The 12,157-nt window shown below is 35.2% G+C and overlaps 1 protein-coding gene across 1 annotated transcript; it reads left to right on the plus strand.

Moving 5' to 3' along the window:
* On the plus strand, positions 1-3,795 carry LOC137737884 (beta-glucosidase 24-like). The gene is made up of 13 exons (XM_068477461.2): positions 1-304; positions 405-474; positions 791-849; positions 962-1,037; positions 1,344-1,421; positions 1,535-1,622; positions 1,717-1,969; positions 2,059-2,174; positions 2,298-2,512; positions 2,610-2,641; positions 2,790-2,892; positions 3,047-3,155; positions 3,259-3,795. The coding sequence occupies exons 1-13, from the start codon at positions 134-136 to the stop codon at positions 3,527-3,529; spliced, it is 1,641 nt and encodes a 546-aa protein (XP_068333562.2). The 5' UTR covers positions 1-133; the 3' UTR covers positions 3,530-3,795.
* The last annotated feature ends 8,362 nt before the right edge of the window (positions 3,796-12,157 follow it).

Raw genomic sequence — 12,157 nt, forward strand, 5'->3', positions numbered from 1 at the left:
ACATAAATACATGCATATGTCTAAATTAAGTCTTTCGATGTCCTATCACGATTCTTGTCCACTACAAAATATGTGTATATATAAAGGGCAATAGCTAACCCTAGAATTCAAATAAAAAAATCACCATCAAAACATGATGATTAAGTTAGGTTTCATCCTCCTGCTCGTTCTTGGCTGTGCAGTCACAATTAGTGCCAAGCCAGAGCCTCCTAAACCTTATGCTTCATCTGATGCTTATCAGAACTTCAACCGGACCAGTTTTCCACCCGATTTCATGTTCGGGGCTGCCGGAGCAGCTTACCAGGTCCGTAACGCATCTCTATATACATATTTTCTTTCAAGGTTAATTATTTCTAATTAGGTTGATGGGTTTAATTTATTGTGTGTTATGGGAATTTTATTAGTTTGAAGGTGCTGCAAAGGAAGGGGGTAGAGGACCATCTGTTTGGGATACATTCGCTCACAAATATCCAGGTATTTGAATTATTTTATTTCTCATACCCATCTTCTTCCATACAAAATTAACATAGTGATAACCAAAGATAGAACTAGCACTTATTTCTACCAAATATCTAGTTAAAAGTAAAATTTTATGTGATTTTTTTTAAATCATCTTTTTTTTTTAAAGTGACTCCAAGTTTCAGGAGTGTATTTTGCAATTAGGTTTTTTGTTTTATTTAAATGTTCTACAGAGCAAAGCTCAAAAGCTAAATTGTTTTGATAAAAAAGGTTTGCTCCGAATCGGTTTATAAGATACTTACATATTTTATGGACAAATAAAACAATTCAGATAAAATAACGGACCGCAGCAATGGAGATGTGGCTGTTGATTCATATCATCGCATTAAGGTATATGTCACACTTTTTTTACCTTTAATTCTTTTTGAAGAATTTAGCAAAGAAGATTAATTATAAGAATTTGAGGGCAAGAAAAATAACAAGTCCTTTCGACATGTTGCAGGAAGATGTTGGGATTCTCAAGGATATGGGTTGGGATTTTTACAGATTTTCAATCTCATGGTCTCGCTTGTTACCTAGTAAGACAATCAATATAGTAAAAATCTGTAAATTACTATTGTTTTATTTAATTATATTAATATATATCATAACCCCAACAAGTTGCCTCGTGGAAAAGTTCGAACAGCTTCTCCCTAAAGAGAAAAAGGGAGGTTCTGAGTTTGATACTTTATAAGTTGTCAATCTACTTGATTATGGTTACAAAATAACTATGGTCTGCCTAGTTGTCTTCTTTAAAAAAAATAAAAATAATATATATGGTGATGATTACTATGCTTCTAATGCAATTACATTGTTGTTCTTTCTCCCCAAAACGTTTGGATCAGATGGAAAGCTAAGTGGGGGAGTGAACATGGAAGGACTAAACTATTACAAAAACCTCCTCAATGAGCTTCAAGCCAATGGTTATGCCCATGACTCCTCTGCGCCTAATTTTACCCAAAAAGAAAAATATATTACTAATTATTTTTTTATTTTTTCATTTCTGTAATATTGTTTTAATTTTTATATATTGCAGGCATAAAGCCCTTCGTGACACTCTTTCATTGGGATTTTCCCCAGGCTTTGGAAGATGAGTACCGTGGCTTCTTAAGCCCTAACAGTGTGTAAGTGAAACAACTTCCTTAGCACTTATAAACTCGTGAAATGCTTAATTAATTAAAGTTCAAAATTGAATCAAACATTTTATTTTATATGTAGGAGTCATTTTCGGGACTATGCAGACCTCTGCTTTAAAGAATTTGGTGACAAAGTAAAACACTGGATCACGTTAAATGAGCCTCAAACTTATAGCGTCCAAGGTTATACAGTCGGAGCATTCGCTCCAGGCCGATGCTCTAACCTTACAAAATGCAAAGAGGGTGGAAATTCGGCGACAGAGCCATATTTAGCAGCGTACCACCAACTTCTAGCTCATGCAGCTGCTGTAAAAGTGTATAGAGACAAGTATCAGGTAAGTTTTAAATATATACATGTATATATACACAAACGTACATATATTATATATTCAAATGTTAGTATTAAATATGCATGCATGCACAGGCTACGCAAAAGGGCGTGATCGGAATAGCACTTAACTCCGGTTGGTCTGTGCCCCTTTCTGATTCTATGGAGGATAAAGGTGCTGCAATGCGAGCACTTGATTTTTCGTATGGCTGGTACGTACGCACTTCTAAATAATTAGATCACTAAAGAAGTTAAACAATTAAATCACTTGATTTACAATTCACATTTTTTTAAACTTGCTTAATATATATTTGAAAATTTCGATTTAATTATAGGTTTATGGATCCGTTGACAAGGGGGCGATATCCAAAGCATATGGTAAAGCTAGTTGGAAGTCGATTGCCCAAGTTCACCGAAGAGCAATCCAATATGCTAAAAGGTTCATATGACTTTATTGGATTGAATTACTACTCATCTTCTTATGCAAAAGATGTTCCTGTTAAGGCTGCACAGCCAAGCCAGTCAACCGATGCCAAGGTCGAATCATTAAGTGAGTAAATTTAGTTAAAATTTTTAGCTTCCGATATATAATTTTTTTAATTAAAGCACCACTAACAAGACTTTGAAAATGAATATTATTGTGGCAGACAACCGCAATGGAGTCCTCATTGGTCCAATGGTACGTCTACTATATATATAACAAGTTCATATATATTATTTTTTTTAACAAAAACGATATTATTTACACATAAATAATATTAAACTTATAAACCCTCTTACCTCATATTATGTTGCAGCTCACACAACTTTGACATGGTTGGTTTCAGGCTGCTTCAAATTGGCTTTATGTTTATCCTCAAGGACTTCTAGAACTATTAAGTTACACAAAGAGAAAGTATAAAAATCCAGTTATTTACATCACAGAAAATGGTAATTACGGTTCTACGTATTAGTTGTGTGATTTCAATAATTTTAATTTCGTTAAAACCGTAATTACTTATGTCAAATCATATATACATACATACACTTATTGCCATTTATATTTCCACATGAAACTAAACAAACATCACATTTTTTTTTGTAGGAGTTGACGAGGCAAATGATCCCAAATTATCACTTGAGGAAGCTCTCATCGACAAAGAAAGAATTAAATATTACGATGCGCATCTTTATTACGTTCAAGAAGCCATTAAGTAAGTGATTGCTTGACAAAATTAAGCAAAGATTTGATTTTTGTTCTCATTTCTTGACCAATAATTTCACGAACATGATTGTATCTAACATTTGATTGAGCAGGAAGGGCATTAATGTGAAAGGGTTCTTTGCGTGGTCCTTGCTTGACAACTTTGAATGGGCTAACGGTTACACTGTGAGATTCGGTATCATTTATGTGGATTACAAAAACGGGCTCAAAAGACATTACAAACTCTCAGCTCGTTGGTGGAAGAATCTTCTTTCCCGCTCGGGTCCTAAACATGATTCCTCAAAGAGCAACACCAAACCCTCAAAGGGCACCACCAAAAACTTGGGTTCAAAACCTAAATCCTCAAAGGGCGACATCCTTTAATTGCTACATGGATAATGAGTTTCACGTATGTTGCCGTTTCTATAATAATAAAAAAGTTTTTAACAAAGGGAAAAAAAATGCTCCCTTTGTTCTAAATGGTAGATACGGAGGATGCCTCAATCAAGTTAGTGATTAGGGATATGATAATTAGTTGATTAAGATGCATTTGTTTCATGAGTAATTAACGTTCATACCTTCTATTGAACTCATGTAATTAGCACATATAAGGGTTTCCCCAAGGAAATAATATAATCTCCATTCTCCTAGTTTCTCTCTTAATCTCAGACCATCTCCGAAGGAGATTTCAAAACTTAAGTGGAATGTCACACAATCAAATTTGAAGGTATGAAGAAGCTCCAATTGATTTCTCAATTCTACGTGAATTAACATATGAATATTTTGATGTCAAATTTGACATATGAGAAAATGTGATGTTAATTAATTTTTTTAATTATTTTATTTTGTGAGTCTCATTAGTGCACCAATTATAAATCTTGAAATTTTATTTTAATTGATTTCTTTTTAAAAATGGGTCCTACATATATCCTTTATAACAAAGAAAAATATGGGTTGGAAGAAGAGAATTTAACATTGCCATGTCAACCATTAAATGAACATTTGGCACTTGTGTTTTTTTTACATCTCTATTGGAGATGCTCTCAACTTTTTTTTTTTTTCTCGTGTCAATGTTATAATACGGTTTCAGCACTAGACCGTAATAATGAGCTAAGCCTCATAATAGCCTAGGCATAATAATGTGTTCAAATTCGTTTTTAGCAAGAATCAAATCTATGTCACTTACAAGTGAAGATAAATGATATTGGACCGTAGTACTAAGTGGTAGGTGTTATCTAATTATTGAATAGAATAAATTGGTGTGCTGTTGTAAATATAATAGGCAAGAACTTGCACAAGTCGTTGCCTATTATACTTCATGTAAATAAACACTAGCTATAGTTTTAAAGGGGAGGAAAACAAGCTCACACAATCCTCTAAGCAACACTCCATCTAATTCCACGATCACCACCAGACACGACCTCCTCTTCCTAGCTGAACCCCACAACCATTTTTCTCCGTTGAACCACCACCACCAAGGTAATATTGGATTATTTTTTTTAAGTTTAACTTTTCTTGAATTTGGTGGTGCAGGTGCTGATTTTGAGGTCAAATTTCTACACAGTTTAGGCAGGGCCGGCCCTGAGAAATTGGGGACTCTAGTCGAGTTTTCAACGTGGGGTTCTAGAGTTTTCTGAAACTCGACCATTTGTACATTGATATGTATAAAAAATATGACATGAATACATGAAAAAAAAATCTATTTCTATATCAAATATCATAAAAAATTAATAACAATAGAAGAAACATATGGAAACATTACTTACATATTACACGTGTCATGTTTTTAGGTGCAACTGTACTAATTAAGTTTACTTAATCAAAATTTTCAACCAATTCTTTTTCAATTAACAAAATAGCAAACTCATTCAATCTTTCTTGTGACATAATTGGTCAATGATAAGATTTGATCAAGATAGTTCATCTGCAATTGAGAAGCTTTGAAATTGGCACTCATCAAAACACTAGACTTCATCTTCTAATTAATTAAACGATCAAATCCTAAATTCCTAGAGGGAACATGGATTCGAAAATCCTAATTCCATTTACAATCAACCTAAATTCAACTATGGTGGCAAGCTATGGTTATCCATCACTTCAAGGCTCAGAGAGGCTATGAGGAATTTCACCGTGACCACAGTCAAGAAAACTCACCAGCTTGGAGCCTTAAATCCGGAACCTCCTAATTATATATTTACATTATTAAAAAAAAATTGAGGGCCCCTCTGAAGTGGAGGTCCTATGCGGGTGCCTATATAGACTACCCTCAAGGCCAACACTAAGTTTGGGCGTTGTTTTTATTTATTTATTTATTTTTATTATTTTGTGTTTTGTTTTTGTTTTTGTTTTTTTCAGGCACAAACAATTACATTGCTTATCAACCAACGACTCCTTCACCAAGTCCACAACCCTCCACAACATCTGGTTCGGGTTTGAATCTTCCAGATACCCAATGCACCTAAGCACTTCTAATGGTGTAGGCAAATATAATATAGATAAAACTATACTATAATAGTTGATGTACAAAGTCGCTTACTAAATTGACTAAAAAAAGGAAAATACTCAGAAATAGGACAATTTCTTAATCTTGGATAGAGCATTTCGATTATGCACACGCCAAGCACAACAATTGGACAAAAATATGATTTTTCCTACTCCTAAAATGACTTAATTGCCCTTGTATATAAATGAGTTATTTCCTCCCATTTTCTGATTTCATTCTCTCTCTACTCTGTCTCTCCCTCCCTCCCTCTCTTCTCTCACTTTCTCCTTCACTCACTCTTTCTCCCCTTCTCACTGTACACACACAGTGCACTGTCATCCCTACCTACACCGTCCAAATCGAAGCCACTACCAATTTCATCTCGTCCACACGAGTCCAAAACACCTACCCTTGTCACGAATCTCATCCCTGATCGTTGGGATCGAAACTCAAGCACGCCGCGAGTTTTTTGACCATTTTTCGGCAACAAGGCAAACAACTGAGGCTCGAGACCACCACCACTGGACTCGCATCAAGGGTGGGAACAAAGCTCAGTCATTAAATGTTGGTGTTTTGTTGGATGAATTTTACAGGATTTGCTCATTGTATATACACGACATGCACATGATATGCTCACAAATCTGAGCCAACCCAAAAACCCAGAGCTCACAGCTTTCTTTTCGAAATTAGAAAAATGATGTCATCACCTGTGACGTCACCACCATATACACTATATGCACACCACATACAAATCATTTGTACAGTACATGCACATGATATGCACAAAATTGAAGATCGAGCAATGAGATGCCTTTTGCATTAATGAGAAACTTTGACGGCATGACCTATTGGTATAGTGGATACAAATAAAACATAATTGTTACGTATATAAGGTTATAATGGCAGCTTGAAAAGTCTTGGTACGTATATCAATCACCGCTTAACCGTGCACGTGGAAAACATGATACTCGTTGTCGTTATTTCATGGACACGCATGATCCTTAATGTCCTCTAAGTTTTTTCTTAATTTTGTTTTTCGCTGAGGCCAACAAGGTTGTAGTCATACTCGCTAAATTTCGAGGCACACCATATGTGCATCACAATTAGTAAACATTCTTGCTTCTCATATTAGGATGTAGCCATGCACACCAAATGCACATTATGGAAAAAATTTCACAAATTTCTACAATTGGACACTTGAACCATAAATTGTTTCATCCCAATTTTGTACCATGTCAAAACTTGAATTTTATTCCGCAACCCATAGACCGCAACATGAAATACAAACCCTAATTTAACTTCTAAGTATTAATTCATCTGATTTCGAAGAGAGTGAAGTCCAAAGAGATGTGAGAATAGTGAGCTGGGTTTTGGGTTGACCTCATACCTCTGATTTCTAACAAATGGATGCGAGAGAGGGGTGAGAAGAGAGTTAACTTTTGTACCATATTTTCTGTTTTGGACGGAAAGTTCCATTTTTTCCGATGACTGAAGCTTCAGCATGCATAGTAAGGTAGGGTGTTTAGTTCCAAGTTCCTTCATCAATGATTTATTGAATAAATGGGTTGTTTGTAAGATGAATTAATACTTAGAAGTTAAATTAGGGTTTGTGTTTCATGTTGGGCCTATGGGTTGTGGAATAAATTTCAAGTTTTGACATGCTACAAAACTAGGATAGAACAATTTCAAGTGTCCAATTGTAGAAATTTGTGAAAAATTTTCTGTAATGTGTATGTGGTGTGCATATGGTGTGTATGGCTACATCTTAATATGAGAAGTGAGAATGTTCACTAGTTATGATGCACGTATGTTATGTGGTGAGCAGCTTGTTGCTCGATCTTCAGTTCTGTGCATATCATGTAATTGTATCGTACATATGATGTGCAAGTGGTGTGCATATAGTGTATATGGTGGTGACATCACATGTGATGACTTCAGTTTTCTTATTTCAAAAAGAGAGATGTGAGCTCTGGGTTTGTGGGTTGGCTCAGATATGTGAGCATATCATTTGCACGTCGTGTACATACAATGAGCAAATCATGAAAACTTCATCCAACAAAACATCAACATTTAATGATTGGGCTTTGTTCCCACCCTCGATACGAGTCCAGTGGTGGTGTTCTCGAGCCTCGGTTGTTTGTTATGTTGCCGAAAAATGGCCGGAAAACTCACGGCCTGCTTGAGTTTCAATCGCAACGGTTGGGGATGAGAGTCGTGACAAGGTTAGGTGTTTTGGACTCGTGAGGATGAGATGAAATTGATGGTGGCTTCGATTTGGACAATATTGGTCGGGATGACAGTACACCGTGTGTGCACAATGAGAAGGGAGAGAGAGTGTGAAGGAGAAAGTGAGAGAAGAGAGAGAGAGAGAGAGAGAGAGAGAGAGAGAGAGAGATTAGAAAATAGGAGGAAATAACCCATTTATATGTGGGTATTTTAGTAATTTCGGTTTTATGCATGGTGTGCATGACTTATACATAACCAGTTTGTCCTATTTTTGTCTCAAGATTAAGAAATTGTCCCATTTTAAGGTATTTTCCAAAAAAAAAATTGTGTCACACCTATAGAGTTGGCAAGCCAAATAGACAATTTTATTTTATAATTGTCTTTTACCAAATAGACAAAGTTTGGCTATTCAATTGGCTACTCCGTTAGAGCTTGATTTTTCCTATATAGCTCATCAAAACCCTAAACCCTAAACTAAACATTTCTAATGAGGGTTTTAGATCACTTGGTTAAGAGTATTTGTCTTTACATCTTGTGATAAACTGTTCAATGAATTTTCATCTATGTAAGAAAAGATTTTCTAACAATACTTTGGGAATACACAAAGCTTTTATTTTCTTTCTAAAACCATCCAAAATAGTTCACATCAACACTCGATAAAAAGATATGCAGAAAGTTCCACTCTTGTTGTTTTCTGTTATGGAATTCTAGTTGATTCATGACACTTTATGTTACAGAAGACAGTTAGAACAATAAGCCTGACCATGGCTAGACACTGGGATTGCTTCTGCAACTTGTCCCGGAACACCACTGATAACAAGTTGGTTCCTCATATATCTTTTTCCTTAGCCATGTTTTCAAGATGTTTCTGAGTTTATATGCCATAAATCAGATTTTTGTGCTATACATTAATGTGAAAACTTATTAACATATAAGTTTCCGAGTCGTTTTGCTTTTTGTCGTGAAGTTGTTTAATATTTCACTTGCATCCACAGGTGAGGTACTTCATACCTGACTAGGGAATTTTTTAACCAAATGGGGGAAAAGATGGGAGACCATGTACTACTTATTGTTGCTGAAGAAGGGGATGAGCTGGTTATTGGAGGTCTGAATCTTATAGGTGGAGATATGTTATATGGACACCTATTGGGATGTCATCCTAGAGCTTACTATCCAAGTTCGCATTTTGAAGCATGCTATTACCACCAGGTCTTGTTATTTTTATTTCGTTATGTCATTTTATTAGCACATATCATTTAGACTTTCAACTCTATTATATTTAGCAAAAAAATGCTTTTTAATGACCATTCATCTTTAATATTTGGAAACGTGGAAGCAATTGGAAATGCTGTGAAGGCAATTAGAGCAATTCCAGCATGAGAACTCTCCTCCCAGGCAATACATTATGTTATCCACCCAATGAACAGTAACTGCCCTTAATGAACAGTAATCGCCTTTTGTATCTCCACTGTTGCACTTCAATAGCCTTGGCAATATGCAATAAAATATTAGTATTTTATTTATTTATAAAATAATACAAAATAATTTTATTTGTAATTTCGGATAAGATTTTTAATCGTTCTCGTTGCGCCACATGTCATTATCCGAAAAGTTAACAATGAACAATTCAAGAACACGTATATATTGTGCTCATGACGCCATCGAAGAACCCGTGCAACATGAGGCATTAGAAAGGGATGGTCGTTACAATGAATTGATCATTCAACGATATACTGCACTTCAAAGGCCATATATGCACAATGCCTGACAAATTGATTTGATAGAGCACTAGTGGGAATTGAAACAAGCTCAAGATACTTAAGTTCATTTAGTGTGTTTCTTTTAGTTCATTTAGTGAGTTTCTTTTAGTTCATTTGGTGTGTTTATTTAATTTTAGTGAGTTTCTTTTAGTTCATTTAGTGAGTATTTTGTTATTTGGTATGTTTATGTAATTTTATTTGGTGTGTTTAAATGTCTTTTGAATAAAGATTCTCTTAATATAAATAAATTACCAAATTAAATAAAGTACTAAAATCAATAAATTGGAAACAACATAAAGTACGCTATTCAATAACAAGAAATTACAACTCAAAGTGATTGGAAAATTGTGGGCTCCAATTACAAAAAGTACTCTATTCATCATCACTTAACCAATTTGTGGTACTAGGATGTTCTTCTCTTGTCGTGCTAGGACCATCTCTTCTTGCTCTCGCTTCTCTTGCACGCCTCCTTTGCACCACATCCGCTTTCTCCAACTTCCCAAAATATTTAGAATTTGGAGACTTCCCTTCTAAAGGCGTGTTCATAATGTCACGATCTCGTTGAGTCATTCTTTCTTCTCTAACATGTTTCCTTTCTTGCCTAAGTAGCTATCTTTCTCTCTCATTAGCTTGAAATGCTCTCTCAACAGCTGCAGCATTTGCCTTCTCTCTAGCCTTATTAGCCTCAAATTTCATCATTTCCCATGCCAAAGTCAATTCACCTTGGCGAGCAAGTTGTTCTACATACTTTGCCTAATCATTCTTCGAAGCACTCCCTTTTCTCTTTGAAGCCTTCTTACCTTGAGGCCTAATTGGATAACGGGTTGATCCCGATGCTTGTTCAGGGGGGCGTTTCGGGCACTTCTTCTACTTCATCTTTATGAACATGCGAGCCATGATCAGGTGTAGAGTGTAGAGAGGTGCTGTTCATGAAAACTTCTGGACCGATATGCACAACTTTGAATTTAGGACAATCTTTAACAATATTCCAACATTCCCACCGGTTGAATGATTTATTTTTTGTTTTGGTTTTGGTACCATACCAAGCTTGTGTTTGAAGTTGCTACACAATGCAGGATAAGAAATAATTATAATGAAATTAGGTAACAAATAAATAATACAAACAAATAATTATAAGGAAAGTAGGTAATTAATAAATAATACAAACAAATAATTATAATGAAAGTAGGACAAATAAATAATACAAACAAATAATTATAATGAAAGTATGTAACAAATAAATAATAAAAAAAAATAATTATAATGTAAATTTGGGTATAGTACAAACAAATAAATAATATATTGTTATCTGATCCGCGTAATTTTCCCTACTTCGAATATTAGTACTGGCTTGTGCTAAGGCGTCTCTCCACATACTAAACGATTGGCTAAGTAATTTCCAACGACTGAACATCGATTCATTGGTTCTTTTCCCACCCATTTTCTCAAGATAATTGATATGAATAAGACTCCACATTTCTCGTAACTGCATCTCATTACCCGTAAATGAACTATGAGTAACTTAAACCCAGCTAGTACACAACGCAGTATCTTCAAGAAGCGTCCAATTCGTACCTGCATCAGTAGTCATTTTGTTGAAAAAAAATTGGATTGAAACTTTGAGAGAAAGATAGAAATGTGGTTGAAAGTAGTTGAGAAAATATGAAATTGTGGTGTAAGGTATGATAATGAGAAGGTATTTATAGACAAGTAAAAACAATATTAAAAAAAAAAAAAATTTGGATTTTTATTCATTTTTTACAAATTTTTAATTTTTTTTATTCAACTAATTAATCTCTGCCGTTAGATTTAAAAAAAAATTGAATTCCAACACTCCAGATTGTGCCACATGGCACAACGGTAACATTTATGAATTTTAAAACTATTTTTTTTATTTATAAAGGAGAATAATATCAACCGTTGACCTTAGATCCAACGGTTGATATTAAATAAGATTTTTTTTTATTTTTTTTACCGTTGCAAATCTGACAGTCCACATTTTCTTGCCGTTGAGATCCAATGGACCATGGGAAGCCACGTGGCTTCCCAACGGTAAAAATTTGAAACTGCGCCGCGAGCCCCATTTGTTGAAAACATGTTGGGTGACGCGCCCCTACGCACGGGTGCAGTGCACGCGTCTGACAGAAAAATATAAAAAATAGGGTTGATGTCTGGCTGACGTCAACCTTGAGTCAGATAGCCTTCAAGCTCGCGAGCTGGCAATTCATGATAGCCCTGGTACTCGGGCCTGCCTTGTCCCTTGAGCTCCTACATGCTAGAGTCAATAGGCCGGGCTCTCAGGCTTGTTTGGTGGCCTGTCCCCTAGCTCCAACCAATGCTGGAAGTGTCTTGTCTATCCTTTAATTATTCCTTGATGGGAAACCACATCTGAATTTAGATTTATACAAGTTTTTACTTATTGCACCAAAGAGCAGACATACATAAAAGATAGGTTTCTATAAGAACACATAATACAATATACTGATTTAAGTGTAGTGGATTTGAGTTTCTTCAGGAACTCAAGTGTGAGCGCTTCGGGACTAC

This window comes from Pyrus communis, chromosome 15 (assembly GCF_041283825.1).
Source record: "Pyrus communis isolate YQ-2024b chromosome 15, ASM4128382v1, whole genome shotgun sequence".
NCBI classification, from domain to species: Eukaryota; Viridiplantae; Streptophyta; class Magnoliopsida; order Rosales; family Rosaceae; genus Pyrus; species Pyrus communis.